This window comes from Chanodichthys erythropterus, chromosome 16 (genome assembly GCF_024489055.1).
Source record: "Chanodichthys erythropterus isolate Z2021 chromosome 16, ASM2448905v1, whole genome shotgun sequence".
NCBI lineage: Eukaryota > Metazoa > Chordata > Actinopteri > Cypriniformes > Xenocyprididae > Chanodichthys > Chanodichthys erythropterus.
Genome location: NC_090236.1, coordinates 99,826 through 117,347, shown reverse-complemented (window position 1 = coordinate 117,347; position 17,522 = coordinate 99,826). Strand labels below are relative to the sequence as shown.

Sequence of the window (17,522 nt, the reverse complement as noted above, 5' to 3'; positions counted from 1 at the left end):
TGCGCGTGCACGCTCATTCTCAATTACCATAAATCCCGCCCATTAAATCCGACTGACAACTAGCTATATATGGGCATCATATTATGACACCAAACGAAGGATTTTGGCCATTTTATAGGAAATAATTTCCATAACAATTAAGGGGCCATTAGTTTGCCCAGCCCTATTGAAATCAATTAATTATTTGATTAAAGTGCTCCGTTTGAAGATGCTATTACTGGCTCTCACAATAAAAGTAAAAAGAAAAAACGTATGTAATTACTATATATAATATTTTTTTTCAAAATGCTGTGTAATGTACCTTATTAAGGTGAATTAAAATGCAGCCTTATTAATGAGCAAAACGTTCGGATGTTAAACGCACTATTTACGCGTGGCTGGGAGCAGGTGTAAATTTCTTTCGTACCAACTAACATTTGGAAAATACTAATATTTTAATGAATCTGAAAATTTACGCCAGAACCACTCTACACACGATTTACACAAAAATTTGTTCTGCTCGTGTTTCATGAATAAGACCCATTGTGTGCAGAATTATTAGGCAAGTTGATTTTCTGATCATATTTTTTTCCAAGCATATTTTACCAATTCTAAACCACATTAATCTTAATACTGTAACCACTATTAATATTGTATTTAATCATTTATAAGTGATATATAATTGTTCATGAAGGCTGGAAATGAAAAATGCCTTATATTCAGGTGTGCATAATTATTAGGCAGGTTTGCTTTTACGGGCAAAAAAGCCAAAAAATAGATTTAACTCAGACTGAAAAGTCAAAAATGATTAAATGCTCATGAGAAGGATGCAATACTAATGCAATACTAGAAATTGCAAAGTTAAAGCATGACCAATGGACAGCAAAATGCTCATTGGGTCAGCGGGGTCTGGCAGTAGGTGTGGGAGTTCACTTTTAGTCCATCTCTTATCCTGAAATGTCCGTCTTTAAGATATGGACTAGTCCGTCTTGCAGATATGGACTTCCAAAACTTACTGCCAGATTTTGGAGGATAAATTCTTCAAACAGTGGTACAAGAGAATGTGGTGCTGGTCCTACAGGAGCCACTCTCAAGCTGTCTGTCTATAAGGCCTATAAAAACCCAGTCTTCATGTATGTTATAACACTTCAGCTTGTGATTCTTATTAAGTGCAGGTAATTTTTTAGGATTCTTTTGCTAACCTAAGTCTCTGAAATCCTGACACCTTGCACTTCTGGAGACTCCAGGTAGGTTTCAGTACTGGGAAATGGTGGCGCTGGAGACTAAAGGGTTCCTGATTGTTTCACACTTAATTCTTCACCTTAATTCTTAATTCTTTTGCAGTTAACATGTGTCATTTCTTCTCCAGCTGTTTTTGTATGACCCCGCTGACCCAATGAGCATTTTGCTGTCCATTGGTCATGCTTTAACTTTGCAATTTCTAGTATTGCATTAGTATTGCGTCCTTCTCATAAGCATTTAGTGATTTTGTATACAGATATGCAAATACAGCACGTAAAATGGAATGTGATGTTTTCCAGACGATGCACACTTTCACAGATGTATTACTAGGTACTATTCACTCACATTAATTATTGAATGTACTTTGTTATTTTTGCTTTTACTGATGCCATTAGTGCAGTGGTTCCCAAACCTGTTCCTGGAGCCCCAACACTGCACATTTTGAATATCTCCTTTGGCCCTGTCCCAAATGGCACACTTCATGTGCACTTGACAAGACCATAGGGTGTCCCATTTGTCATTGTAGGTTTCAGAACGGTGCTCACGAGTGCCCCTATATGCCCTCAATGTGCACTTCTGCTGAACCCGCACTGAAGTGAGCGCCACTGCAGACTTCTAACCGACAGTGAAAGGACCACAAGGGCTATGCTTTTCATTTGGGACAGGGCCATTGTCTGACATCCATTTCAGGTCTTGAAGTCTCTACTAATGAGCTGATGACCTGAATCAAGTGCGTTTGATTAGGGAAACACGCTAAATGTTTTAAGTTGGAGAAGCTATAAAACACAACACACTTTTATGAAACATTTTCACCTTCTCTATTATGCATAGGAGCAGATATTAGTTATCAGCCTCCCTAAAGTTTGTTAAAAAAAAAAAAAAAAAAATCTTTTTATTATTATTTATGACCAATATTGCAAAATAATAATTCACATTTAATATATACAAAATAAAATAATTATTTAAGTCTTTTATAAAAGTGTTTCTTTATGGAATTAAACAAGAAAAATTCAATGTTAAGATTTACATTTAGGTTTAAGTTTCAATTGAAAGAGTGCAATATATCAATTTTCATTCAAGTTTTTCATTTATCAATTATGATTAATCCATGTACTGCAAAGCCATGTCTTTTATGACTCAACAGTAGATCTCTGAAGGCTTCACGGCCAAGTCCCGAGATGGGCATGGCAGAGTGGCACGCACCAGGTGTTCATCACCCCGTACTGTCACCAAATCTTCAGCCCGTGCTCAGACCCTTCATTTCTACAGGCAGGAGAACCCCTAGAACAAGTTTCAGGCATGCTGTGGTATTCACGGATGCCTCTGCCACGGGCTGGGGGGCATGCAATGTCGGGTCTGTGGATGGGGCCTCAGCTGCATTGGCACATCAACTGCCTCGAGTTGCTAGCATTACGTTTTGTGCTGGGCCGCCTTAAAATACTGCTACATGGCAAGCACGTGCTGGCCCGTACAGACAATACTGTTACTGGGTGGTCTAAACACCCGCCGCACGTGGCAACTCGCCCGCCATCTCCTTCTCTGGAGTCAGAAGCATCTGAGGTCGCTTCGGGCCATTCACATCCCTTCGGTGCTCAATTGTGCAGTCGTCGAGCTCTCACGACAGTCTGCGCTTCTGAGAGAGTAGCGACTTCATCCTCTGGTGGTCCAGCTGATATGGGACCTCTTCGGAGCCGCACAGGTAGACCTTTTTGCCTCTTCGGACTTGACCCATTGACAGTTGTTTTATTCCCTGATCGAGGGCACCCTCTGCACGGATGAACTGGCATACAGCTGGCTCTGGAACTTTCGCAAGTATGCGTTTGCCCCAGTGAGACTTCTTGCACAGACATTGTGTAAAGTCAGGGAGGACGAGGAGCAGGTTTTGCTAGTTGCGCCATATTGGCCCAACCGGACTTGGTTCTTGGAACTCACACTCCTCGCGACAGCCCCTCCTTGGCCCATTCCTTTGAGGAAGGACCTGCTTTCTCAGAGACAGGGTACCCTTATGGCACCCGCATCCATACCTCTGGAAACTTCATGTCTGGTCCCTGGACGGGACGCAGAGGTTCTAGGTGACCTACCTCAATCAGTGGTAGACACCATCACTTCCACTAGAACCCCCTCTACAAGCCGTCTCTATGCTTTGAAGTGGAACCTGTTCGTTGAATGTTGTTCTTCCCACCAGGAAGACTCCCGAAGATGCCTGGTCAGAGTTGTGCTTTCCTTCCTGCAAGAGGGGTTGGAGCAAAGGCTGTCTCCCTCCACCTTGAAAGTGTATGTTGCCGCAATTGCCACACATCACGATGCAGTTGATGGTAAGTCTCTTGGTAAGCACGACCTGGTCGACAGGTTCCTCAGAGGGTTGAGGAGGTTGAACCCTCCTCATCCTACCTCGGTACCCTCTTGGGACCTGTCTCTGGTGCTCACGGCGCTGCAGAGACCTCCTTTTGAACCTTTTCAGTCAGCTAAGTTGAAAATTCTGTCACTAAAGACAGTTCTCCTGACTGCATTGGCTTCCATCAAGATGGGAAGGGGACCTGCAAGCATTTTCGTACGACGAATCCTACCTAAAATTCGGGTTGCGGAACAGCAGTGACTGATCTTCTCTGCTTAGAGCCCTGACTTCCACTCTAATAGTTGGGGGCGGACCAGGAGTCTCAGGCAGAGCGCTGGAAGGGCCAGCGACAGTGGCGTGTTGGTAGATATCCCCAATTCCCCTGAAAGGTCGTTATACACATAACGTCTCAGTTACCTCGTTCCCTGAAGGAGGGAATGGAGCCGTATGTTGGAACTGACCGACGAACTGGGGGATCTAATTCAAGTGTAACCTAACGCAGTCCAGTGCTCATCTTCTCATTAACAGTGTTTTTCTCTTACTGATCATATTTCATACCTGTTGAATTTACATTTTTAAATTAATTTGACTGATAAACACCCTTACGAAAGCAAACCATGGTTTTACTATAGTAAAAGTGTAGTAACTATGGGTGATGCATAATTACAATGGCTAGACTATTTTATGTTACATTTACAATTGTACTGCAACAAATACTAGTTAAAACTGACAAGCATCGCTGATTCCCTGCTGACAATCTGTTAACAGAGTGACACTATAAGTCTGCTAGTGCCATTAGCACTGCACGCTAGCTACTTTCTGACTGTAAAGGACAGTACTTTTCTGACCTACAAGACATGCACAAACAAGCCAAACTGACGATTAAACAGCAGTACAACTTACCTTTCATATAACTCATCAAACTTACCCTTACGAAAGTGAACTATGATTTTACTATAGTAAAAGTGTAACTATGGTTAATTTTCGTAAGAGCAGTAGGTACATATTGATGGTGTGCATTTGTGCTCTTATTCCAGTGTTTGAAATAGATGAATAAATGTGAGGTAACTGCCTTAAAGAAATTTAACAAGTTAAATATTTAATTAATCTTAAAGAGTAACATAATTACAGTGTGACTAGCCTAGTTGATTCCCTCTTTTATGTTTGTTTACTCCAGAATAAAATGCCTGAACTCACAGCATTGGTGAAATTTAACAGAGACTTCAATAGAGCTAACCTGATGATAGAATATTCATTTTTGAACTCGTCAAACTGCTCAGTACTATGGTATTAATGGTATGACCCATTTCAGGAGATACTAAAATTTAAAAACAGAATATGAGCATAGCTTACATTCACTAAAATATTTAAACATTAGAAAAGTAGAAAAACAATGAAAAAGCAGAGCAGTGGAAATACAGAAGTAAAGTCACAAATTTCATTTAATGCAGTCTTAATGCAAACAGCACAATCAAAAATGGAAACATTTTTTTTTTTTTTTTGGCAATATACATTGGCTTTAAATTGGAAAAAAAAAGAATGTACTGTATGAAAAGGTATACTTCCAATAATAGCAATATCTGACTTTGAGAATTATACATTTCTGATCTTATCATCACTGCAATATTACTTAAAAACTAAATATTATACTGATCTGCAGATCAATTTCTTCAATAGTAAGAGTTTTCACTAAAGTCGCATAGGCATTAGGCCTAATATCAAATTAATTTTTATCTGTCAGGAGAGGGGTTTGTCTGGTTGTTCTGTAATCCATGTTTACTCAGCTCCCAGACCTCCTGCAATAAACAAACAAACAAAAGAAAACAAACACATGTCAGATGTATTTTAAATTTTTAAACCACAGATTCCCACTATATTTATGCATGGAATTTGCGTGGCATTTCGATGGTATTACATGGATGAAATATGGAAAATCCTCTACATTTTGAACTTGAACTTGTTCCCCTTGGAATGGACTCCCTGTACTCAAGTCCCCCCGAGACTCCTTGAATTTGTTATTCATTTCGCTATTGTCTAGCAATGCAAGTGGGTTTGAGGAGATCTACAGTATGTACTTGTTTATGCCTCATCAGCACAATGTGAGGAAACTGATAACTGAACTTTTGGGTGTTGCAGTTCTGTCACTTGATAAATGTTGTTCAAAAGTGTCGCTCCACCCTCAGCAAAGCCACCAGCATAAACTCTTTTCTCTCTGCATGTGTTTAGATCACAGGGGAAGTTAAAAGCTCTTAAGCCAGCAAATTTTCATAACACATTTGTTTTACAATTTTTCTTCAGTTGCAGAATGACTATTATTATTATTACATTTTAGCAATTCCCATTATTGCTGCATGTTTTTTTTAGATGACTGGATAGGCTCCAGCATCCCTGCAACCCTTCAGAGGACAAAATGGTTTGAAAAATGGATGGATGGATGGAAAACATGCAATTCAAGGTTATTCCCACAAAAGGGTGTTATTCATGAAACACAAACAGTTTTTAAATGATAGTTTTCCAGTGAAACCAAAACTAAGGTTATGATTACCATTTGAATGCTGACCAAGAATTTTAGACATGCACCTTAAATTCTTAAATCCTCCAATGCAGATCCACACTGATGCATTTTGGGATTGCCTCTTGTTTTTTAGTGGTGTTAAAACAGATGCTAAACATTGATGAAACATTAAAACATTATTTTCTCGTGAGCGAAAAGCTCTCCCTAAAGAAGATTTATTGTAGATACCTAACAGGGTTTGTTGCAGTGCTCATTAAAAATTATATATGCCTATGTGAGCAGATCCATGTGTACAATACCTCTGACTGCACCAAAAAGGAAACATAGTAATTCCTTTCAAAATGTACTACAGGATATATTGTTGTCAATTATGTTAACAGTTAGTACCGAGCCAACAGCCGGAGACATTCAGGTTGTGACATTGTCCAAAAAAACAGTTTTGTTAAATTCTTTGTAAGTTGTGGCAGTCAACAAATTGCTGACTTGTGTGACAACTTTACCATCAGTTAGACTGGAGGTGATACAGAAGTTGACATCAGGTTGGTTTGGTTTTACTTGTTAACTGCTTTGCAGAAGTGTTTTCATAAACCTCTCAGTATAATGTTGAGCATAATGCTATAGATTTGCAAATGCTTAAAGATGAAGTGTGCAATTATTTTAATGTTATACACTTTCCTCTATCCCAGCTTAACATCTAGAGACAGCTGGAGGTAAGCCATTCATAAGGCGAGTCTTTTGAAATGTGTTTAAACTGTGGGACTTTGACTCCTTCAATGCTTTGCCGAGTTTGTTTGATCATCCTAGCTAGGCTGACATAACATTGCCTAACCCTATTGCCTGTTGGACCATCTGTCAAATCAATGGCAGATGGGGATAGTGTTGGGGAAACCGGTTTTGCAATTTTGATATGCTAGTGCCGAAAACTCGACATAATGTGGTTCTTGTCTAATCTGTAAAATGCCACCTTAAACGAATGCTCATAGTATAATTTTAAAACATAGAAGAAGAAATATTCTAAATATTATAATGCTGCAATATCTGAGAGAGAAGAGCATCATAAACCCATTATACATCTAAGAGATAGAAGGACAGACCTAAACGACCTCACCTTATTATACAGTTGTGGTCATAAGAATCTGCAAAATGATAAATGTTCATTTTAAATAAAGAGGGATACTTAACAGGATGATCAGAGTAAGTTGTACTTATTTTATCTTCTGTTGGAAAAGGTTCAAATATGCAGAAGATGCTGGAAAACCAAAGAAAAAAAAAAAAAAAAAGAGGACATCTTTAACTGCTCAGGACAATCAAGGGACTCAGGGGAGCTAACATGACAACTACAAAAAAAAAAAAAAAAAAAGGCAGCTGTGGATCATCCAAGTAAAGCCGGGTACACACTGTGCGATTTATAATAGTCCTTTAGGATTGTTGCTTGTCAGACTGTACAAACATGATCCTCATGTCACACTGTTGGATCTCAGCTGTCATTTATGTCAGACTGTACGACAGTCAAGACGCATTAAAAACAGACGTGCGCATGAAAACTTGACCAGAGTTTTACATCATCAACCACACATTCTGTGACAGTGAGCTGCATTACACATGGGACTGAAATAGTGGCTAATAAAGACATCTCTAGCATTAATTTTGATCACGGCTTATCTTGAAAAATGAAGACAATTTGACGTTTGTCATAGGAGAAGTCACACTGCAGGACTGTGAGCCAAATCTTCTGACACTAACAGAATTTTGAGGTAAAATTTGATCGCAATGGTCATTAATCGGCTGCTGGTGAACGTCTAACTAGCGATCAGACTACAGATTTTTGCCTAGGATTACAGGAATCTTTTAGGATTCTCAAAATTTGTCTCAGACGACCAAATTGTGGCCAAAATCGCACAGTGTGACCCCGGCTTAAGGAGACATATGCAGTATTAAGAATCAAATTTATTAATTAAAGTTTATGAAAATTTATGACCACAACTGTATGTAGGCTATACAGTATAGGACTGCCAGCAAGTTAACATTTGAGACTGATTGCACAAGAGTTAGGAAGATAGGAAAATAAATGTAGATAGAAAAATTATGGAAAATTCAAAAGTCAAGATAAGTCATGTTATTGCTGAAAACAAGATTAATTTATTCAATCAACTGCCAGCCCTTAAAGCAAAAATAATCTGCCTCCTCAAGATTAAATCTGTAAGTACGCTGAATGTTGGTAAAGAAAATTCCTGAGATGTTATAGGCAGAACACGGCAGAACACTTCCATGTTGGAAGTAGCTGTGGAAGTAGTCAATTTAGCCAGAATGATGCTGCTACACAGAGTAAAAATCTACAAGAAGCTGACAAAACTATCATTTGGATAACAACAAGAGAAATTTTGTTGTATGTTTTGTAATGGTTGTAGACATTTAATGTAGGTTAAAGACACATTTCAGGGCCTGGGCCACTGACCAGAACCAGATCTGGGGGTTCGGGGTTCGATTAGGGGTTCTGTCGCCGAGGTCTCTGGATCAGCTGTGCCCTTTAGAACATTCATACGCTTGCCAAACGCTTCCCTTTTTGGGTAGAGCACGAAGTCATACACAAGAGCAGCAGCCACCCCACCGATCATGGGTGCAATCCAGTATATCTATATAAAAGGAAATAATTATTACATTTGATAAAATTGTCATTTTGCACATAGTATACAATATATATATATATATATATATATATATATATATATATATATATATATATATATATATATATATATATATATAAAAAATAGAAATCTAAAGGCCTTTCTGCCCTAAGGACACTTTTGAAGAAGTAATACTATGTGTCACAATGTTTATTATGCAAAAATAAATTGTGATATTTTCCAGTGCATTTGATAACCAAATTTCTTCCCTTAGCAAAGCATTTAAGTTGCCATTAATTCTTGTTTTTTTCTCAAACAGCAATTGTAATTTGTTCTGACAAAAAATGTGGTGTGAACTTACCCAGTGGTTTTTAAAGGCTTCAAGAATGACGGCTGGTCCAAAAGATCGAGCAGGGTTGATGCCACACCCAGTGTAACTGATCTGGGGATGAGAATGATGAGCTTATAGGTTTAAGGTGAGTAAGCTAGCATACAGCAGAAAAGAGTCTTGACTAAGCTTGGTTGGAAATCTACTGATCTAAGAAAATTACGTATAATTAACTTTTGGTTGATGAAAAGTCGTTTATCAAGTGCTTACTGCTACCAGGTGCCCTAAACCAACTGATAGTCCAATGGCTAGGGGTGCAGAGCCTGTGACATCAGTCCTATGTTTATCTGTTGTGGCCAAGACACAGAGTACCAGCTGAAAGGTTGCAAAAAGCTCAATTGCAAATCCCTGTCCCGCTGTCACACCTTTACCCAGCTATAAGAAATATAAGAAAACAAAAAATATGTAACAATGCAAAAAGTTCAACATGATTATACTTCTACTGTCATATTACAATAGTAAACCAAGATAATAAATGGGATTTCAAGAATACTTCCTAACATCTGCATGAATTGTGAACATTTGCACAAAAGACAGCTCATTTAACAAACATTTACCTTATTAGCAGGGAAATGGAAAATATTTTGTTTTGGCCACAGAAATTGAAATTAAAACATTAGAATAAATTGTATATTGTCATTGCACTAAAGCAAATTGTTAAAATATTGCCTGGAAAATATTTACATTGTTTATTAAGCTCATGAAAAAGTATTATGTATATGTGTAAAAATAATTACATGAAACATATTCTGTTAATATTTTAAATGCACGTTAACATTTTGTCAAATCTTTTCTTCCTCAATTTTTCATTGACTCCCTAGAACTGTTTTGCAGCCCCAAATAAGGATGAATCAAATAAAGAAAGAAAGAAAGAAAGAAAGAAAGAAAGAAAGAAAGAAAGAAAGAAAGAAAGAAAGAAAGAGGAAAAAATATTCTAGTTTAAGACAATTTTGAGTTTGAAATCAACATACAAAATCACAGCTAGATTAAAAAACAACAACTTATAGTTTTTAAAATATAACCCTTGTGACAACTTCCCAATATGTCACCTAACTATTTAATACAATTCTGAATATACTATTAGTGGTTGTAATTTAATATTCTGTATAAAGTAACTTACCATATTGAGTCCCAGTGTTGTGTCAGGGTCAGGGCTAACTTTGAACATAATGCCACTTGCCAACACAGCTCCCAACATCTGAGCAACGATATACATGAAGGCCCTGAAGAAACTGATCTGACAGCTAACCAAAAGTCCTAAAGTAATAGCTGGGTTCAAGTGGGCTCCACTGATATGCCCCAAACTCTGAGCCAGTGTGGCAATCGCCAGACCAAAAGCTAAAGCTACTTTAACCTCTTGGTCGGGATATCTGTTATGCTTGTTTCCGATGGCAGAGGCTATACCAATAAAAACAAAAATGGTCATCCCAACAAATTCGGCCAATACTGCCCGCCAGAAGGACCAACTTTTAAGCTCTCGTGCCATTACAAGTATCGTTCCTCTTCTGCCTTTTAGCTCGTAAATGAAAATGCCAGCTAAGCTACCACTTATAAACACTTAGTGAAAGAAGGTTGACAGGAAACTGGTTTTAACAAAGTAACCACACTTTTAGAACAGAAAACAGTAGGGAGGTAGTTAATTTCTAACTGTCCAACAGCTAGTGTCATGTAACAACCCCATAATTGTAGATCCATTTTTAAAATCAGTATCTTTACCTGCTGCATTTTTGAGAGTTATTTCTGTTACCAGGGTCCTATATGCTCCCCAGATGTATAAGGTACATAATGAATACAGGGTTCTATGTTCCCAGGTTTAAGACCTGTTCACACCAAGAAAAATATTCAGTGCTAAGATTTAATGAGATAAACATGTTTGAATGAATAGCTGTTAATGAGTCTGACCAGACTGAAATGAGCATGTGCATGCTGTCAAATTGCATGAAACAAACAAACAAACAAATTTTTTTTTTTTTTTTTTTGCTGTGAAAAGATTTTAGGGTAACAGGAACATAACATACAGTGTTAACACTGAGATCGTCACAAATCACCTTTAAAAGATCCTTGGATTACATAATCCAGAGTTCCCTATTGTGTGTGCATTTGATTGTTAGGGTTTATGTATGTGTAAGTCTACAGGTTCAGCTATGCTTGTGAGGAATAAATGTCTGTCACTAATATAGGAAAATATGATATAAACCTGTAACACTTTTTACTGTAACGCTTATACCAGTAGCCTTCTCTTTGTAATTTTCTTGGTCACTTGGGCATTAGAGGGTGCTCTATACAGAAAAGGTGCTGAATCACCTATTTAAAGCTAATTTTCAAGCTGCATTGTATTCTTACAATTTCAGTAGTATATGTAAATGACCAATGTTTACTCTTTCCAGTGTTACCTGGATCCAGAAATTCACGTTTATTTGTCTGCAAAAGAATGCCGGATGACATAAAACGCATCATCCGGCAGACTTTTGACAGCTCCAGGGTTTTCGTGAAAACTACAGATTATACTTCCACATTTTTGTATTTCCGCTCAAGGACAGTTGGATTGAAAGAGGGTCATAAACTGAACAATTATTGCAAGTTTATCACTGAAAACTGTATCATACTTTGTCTACTCTTTAAACACAATTATGGTAAAAATGGAGCACTATGACAACAACTTTCTTACCTGTATGCAACGGTGTTTCACACCTGCTAAATGTTTACTCTTTGAATTCTTGCACTCAGGAACAATACAAGTTGACACCATTATAACTAAAAGTTTGCTAAGAAGTATTTCCTACTATATTTCCTACCCATAGCAGACTGCTGGAAGTGGCCTTGGACGGCAACATGCCCAGTACATTATGGGTGTTCTTCTTGTTTATTGGCAGTTGGCAACCCAGATTTTGGTGCATTACTGCCACCAACTGAACTGGAGTGTGAAAAATTAATGTGGAATAAATAAATAAATAATTATAATCTCAAATATAATCTTGTTGCTTTTATATATTTTACAACATCATCTTTCAGATTTTGTTTTCTTGCCAACAGATTTTTTTTAATGACATGTTTTGGATTCCTTTTTCCTGCAATTTTAGGTGCAGTACTTGTCTTTCAATTTTATACTATGTACAATATAGTATGACAAGTTCAACAGTTTCTTCTACATTACAATAACTGCAAAACCCATTATGATGCTTTTTTTATTTTATTTTATATAGACAGCCATTAAAGGGTTATTTCACCCAATAATGAAAATTATCCCATTATTTACTCACCCTTAAGCCATCCTAGGTGTATATGACTATCTTCTTTCAGACGAACACAATCGGAGATATTTTTTAAAATATCCTTAGTCCTCCAAAGTTTATAATGGTTGTGAATGGGGGCTTGCATTTTGAAAGAAAAAAAAATCATCAATTCTATGCAAAAAAAAAAAAAAAAAAAAAGGTAGTGGCAGTGGTGTATAAAGTACTCGAAAACCATATTTGAGTAAAAGTAAAGATATCTTACCAGACAATGACTTTGGTAGAAGTCAAAGTCACTGTTTAGAATGTTACTTGAGTAAAAGGTTTATATTATATATATATATTATATATATATTTATATTAAACATAAATTTTATTAACCTTTTAATTTATTTAATATAATTTTTAATGTTTATTATTTTCATGCTCAATAAAATTGTAAATTATTTGCTGTTTTTTATACATTTAGGTGTTTTTGACAGTAAGATTATTGTAAAAATTATATTACTGTAAATAAAGCAATGTTATTAAAGCATAAATTGGTCTAAAATAACTGTATATACCCTTCACATATTTATATATTTTTTTATAAATTTTATTTTTGCAACTAGATATGACAATCACTAGATATCACAATAATACACCTCTTTTCGAGTAAAATAAATAACACTCATTTAATGTTTGAGAGCATAAACATAATACTGGTATCACATTCACTAACCTGTCGCTCTTTAAATTCTTTGTACAAATCGGGATGTTTGTCGGCAAGATGCTTTTGACTCCCTTCGCTTGTGTTATTTTGTAACGTTTTGCAGACGGGCTTTGTGGTGTCTATGGGCTTGCCCTGGCTGTCGGCAATTTAAGCAAAATAATGCCATATTTCGCTTTGTGAATCTGCTTTCTCAACAATTTGTGGACGGTCTGCAAGAGCACCTGTATATGCAACCATACCTCTCGTTCCGTCACCATAAAAACCGTTGCGCAGTTGAGAGGAATAAACACGCACTCAATGTGCCTCAGAAGCAGCACGCTGCACGCACACTGCCCCCTGCTGTCGCACATTAGGAAATAAAGCTGGCACTCAAAGTACCGGTAATAATAAAATGAAGAACCGGACCGTTTTTAAAATTAAGATTAAGATTAATCAGATTAAGGGCCAGACTAGCCAAATTCCAACACACACCACACACATGGACACACACCGACACAGACACACAAACATGCATTGAAGACTGTATGTGTAAAATATAATTATGCCTAAATGTAACCGTCGTTGTATGTCAAATTGCATATAGTTATTCCCATTGTATAAGCTAGGATTGTAGTTGTGCTAGTGTCATTTGTAATGATACTATTGCCTGTAAACCATAACTTCTTTTATATGCTTTTCTGATCTGTTGAGTTTGGACTTTTTCTAAAGCTCTTTCAAAGTCTCATTCACCTATGTGTGTCACATAACTACAAAATGCACTGTTCTATGTTTAATGGTACTGTGAAGAAAATACACTACTATCTGAAACCTCCATAAATTATGCAAATCAAGCCAGGAGGCAAGACAAAGGAAAGTTTGGCCCACCAACTTTGCACCTATGTCATTGGCTAATCTCAAGCAAGGAGGCGTGTTGACTTGCTTGTCTATAAAAGACAGGCACAAACATTTTCTCCGGTGTTCTCCTAATTGCCCTGAATCATTCCTCGCCCACTCACGCACGTCTCTCCCAGACGTCACGGCCATGCGCTTCCATCGCGCTCATCTTTCGGGTCCACCATCTCCGGCAAAAATTACTTTCACGTCCTCAGTTCAAATCCTCCCGCGGAAACGGAAGAAGCCAATGAACTGCAGCAGCACTGAACCGAAACTCAATACGCAAAACTGATGCAAGTACTACCGTTTCTCTATTAGATAATGAAACTGATTTCTGTGCTGGCTCTGAGTGTTTGCCACTGATTTCTGAGTGTTTGCCACCTCTCTTCTCTCTTTTCCTGTCTTTACTTCCGCTCTTGTATGTGTATATTCTGTATATGTGACCTGATCCAGCAAAATGAGTCACAGTGACCCAAATTTCAAAACTTAGATTTTGGTATCAAAAGATGAGACAATAAGCTTTAAAATGATATCCTAGTCAAAGTCATACCTTAAATGGTTTTAAAGATATAACCATTTTAATTATGGTTGTCTGCCCTCTTTTTCAAATTGAAAACCTGAGAAAATCGCTTTTAAAGTTTTTTGCCCGTTTTTTTGTTGATATCTTTCAAAATCCATTGCATTTAAAGGGATAAACTATTTATTTTACAACTTAATTTGACCAAAGACACACACATATATATATATATATATATATATATATATATATATATATATATATATATATATATATATATATATATATATATATATATATATGCTATTAAACCAGGCAGAAGCTCAAATTATTTAAAAGTATTTATTTGAATTAACCCTTTAAGACCTGAAGGCTTTTTTAGAGTTCTTTTTTCCTTTTTTTTTTCCGAGCGACACACACAAATGTAAAGACTCATAACTCCAAAACTCTAGCAAGGAGAGTCAATAGGTAGGTATCAGTTGATACAAAACATTTTAAATTTTAAGAAAATATAAATTACATTACATTTGGACATTTTCTTGCCGAGAAACAGCTGATAACAGACAAAAAAATATATATAATTTTTTAAAAATAATTTTTCTTTTTTTATTTGACATGGAATAACTCAGGAACACAATGAGATCGCTAAAATTTCTTTTTTGGTTCAAATTTCATGGTGATATTATAAAGAATAGTTTGAAAAATTGTTCATTTTTTCCGCAGCCAGGTGGCGCCAACGGGCGGTAAACTCCGGTTTAGAGGCAGTTCTCAGCACTCGTTAGGAGTTTTTCAAAATAGATGCATTGAAAAGATGAGATTCTAAGCTTTAAAATGATATCTATTTTGTTTTATTCCACGTTGGAAATTGAACATGGATGGGTCCGGGAACATTGGATACACACTGCATCCCGGAGAGATGAGAGACATGTTTTTAGCCAAGTATGTTAAATCATTTCGTGAGTAATAGTGATCAGCGCAATATATTATATTGATTTTGGATTCATTTTAATCTTGAGAATCTGCTTTAAATATTGATGTGCGATTTTTATGATCTGTGCATTTTTCATGAAGTTATGAGCATGTGAATTATACATACTTGTATTCAGTTAGCTGCTGTGCTATTTTTGTTGTAAACGCATATTACTCAGACTCATTAGAGGGTGAAAACAACACAACAGAAGCATGTTGGAGGCTTGATATGAAAGTTTAAAGTCTTTGCTTTTGTATGCAAAAAGAATTTTTGTGCTACCTATATGGATTCAATTTTTATTGGCTTTTAAAGAGAAACACGCAAATGGGAGTTTTATTTTATAAGGCGCGCTAGTCTGACAGGAGGATGGCTGGACTGATCACGTGCCTGTCAGTCGAAACGGGGCTTCCCATTGTTAAAAATCAGCGTTTAGGTCAGTGTGTTTACATTTCTAAGCTTTTTGATTGGTTCTGTACAACGTGTAACACCATATTTGTAGAGCAGAGATAATGCCGTTTCAGGGGATACCGGGAAATGCTCATAAGTGACGAGAGTTGTGAAGTTCATTTCCAGCTAATTTAGTGAAACCATGTCAAATTTAATAGCCATTTAAATACCTTTACTCGATTATCTGGACTACGAAACTTTGGGAGATTATTTTTGAAAGTCTGTTCTTTGAAATTAGCTTAATTTTTTTTTTTTTTTTCACATTATCGGCCCATATCTTAAAATAGAACGTTGACCTCAGTCGGGTCACATATATATTTAGACGCATAACCTCTGTATTAGTAGTTTTTATATATTAAACACATTATTCATGCTCGATTGTTTCTGTTGCTCATTCAACAAAAACCATGTCACTTTAACGTTTTCGATCCAAATTGCTTTACGCTTTGATGCTAGAATAGAAAGTTCCTTCTCGCGGCCAGAGAAGAACCTTTCTCTTTATAATAGTCCCTGCAAACACGTCCAGTTGGGGCCCACATGGGCCTCGCTTGGGCTAGTTGGGCTTCGGCTGGGCATGGGCTCAGGGTGGGCTGTTGTTGTTGGGCCCCACATGGGCAGTATTTCTTTATTATGCCTCGTTTCCACTGAGCGGTACGGTACGGTTCGGTTCGGTACGGTACGCATTTTTTTCCGTTTCCATTATCAAAAGTTGTGAATGGTACCCTAATTCCGAACCGTACCGTACCACTTTTTTGAGACCCTTTCGTTGGGGTACCAAGCACAACAGTACCGTACCAAAAGGGTGGAGCTACACTCTGCAGAACGTTGATTGGTTGACAGAGAATCGTCACTTGCGCGTGCTACAAGGGGAATGACAACACAAGAGGCGCCACACACAAATGTGGTTCAGACAATGCATGCATTAATTATCTTCACTTCATGTAGGCTATATAACAAAACATAATATAAAACACAACCCTGCCTCTTTTCGTTTTTATTTAAAAAATATGAAACCTATTAATGTGTGGTTCAGGCAATATGTGCATATGTACTCTGATTATCTTCACTGTATGTAGCCTATAATAAAATGAAATAAGACAAAACAACGTTCTCTTTTTGTTAAACGTCAGTTTTAATTATCAATAATAACCATTATAAATAAAATATGAGAAGCTATAGGCTACAATAAGAAATAAAGACAAGCAAACAATTCAGTCAAACGTACAGCGCACTAACGGTAAAGTTAAATAAATATATAAAGTTATAAAACTTCATTTTCCCCTCGGCCAAAACGATTTGCCCGGGAACAAATTATAAATTCATGAGACCAAAGATTGCCCATTATACACAAGATGAATGATATCTTGTTTTTAACCATTACAGAGACATCAGAGCCAGCGGCGAATGTCAGAAGGATTAGCCGAGGTACAGCTGCTCTCGGCTGGGTACATGAGCACCGAGCGCCCGGTGATCGCCTGGATCTCACAACTCCGACAACGTCAGATCAAATTTTCAAATAGGCGCTATCTTTATAAATTAACCACAGATTTGAGATTTAAACAACTACATTCTCGCCTGAAAAACTTTTAAAACTACATTTCATGACACAGTAAAATAGTTTTTAAATTACGCAGGTTTTCTCCTCCGCTTGCTGGTAGGTGCTGCGGCATGGACGTCTGAACTTTGC

At 37.0% G+C, this 17,522-nt stretch overlaps 1 protein-coding gene across 1 annotated transcript; it reads right to left on the bottom strand.

Annotated features, from left to right (window-relative positions):
• Positions 1-5,065: 5,065 nt before the first annotated feature.
• Positions 5,066-10,588, bottom strand: aqp1a.2 (aquaporin 1a (Colton blood group), tandem duplicate 2). The gene is made up of 5 exons (XM_067362211.1): positions 10,207-10,588; positions 9,297-9,461; positions 9,060-9,140; positions 8,527-8,704; positions 5,066-5,352 (listed from the first exon to the last, which is right to left on the bottom strand). The coding sequence occupies exons 1-5, from the start codon at positions 10,570-10,572 to the stop codon at positions 5,333-5,335; spliced, it is 810 nt and encodes a 269-aa protein (XP_067218312.1). The 5' UTR covers positions 10,573-10,588; the 3' UTR covers positions 5,066-5,332.
• Positions 10,589-17,522: the final 6,934 nt, after the last annotated feature.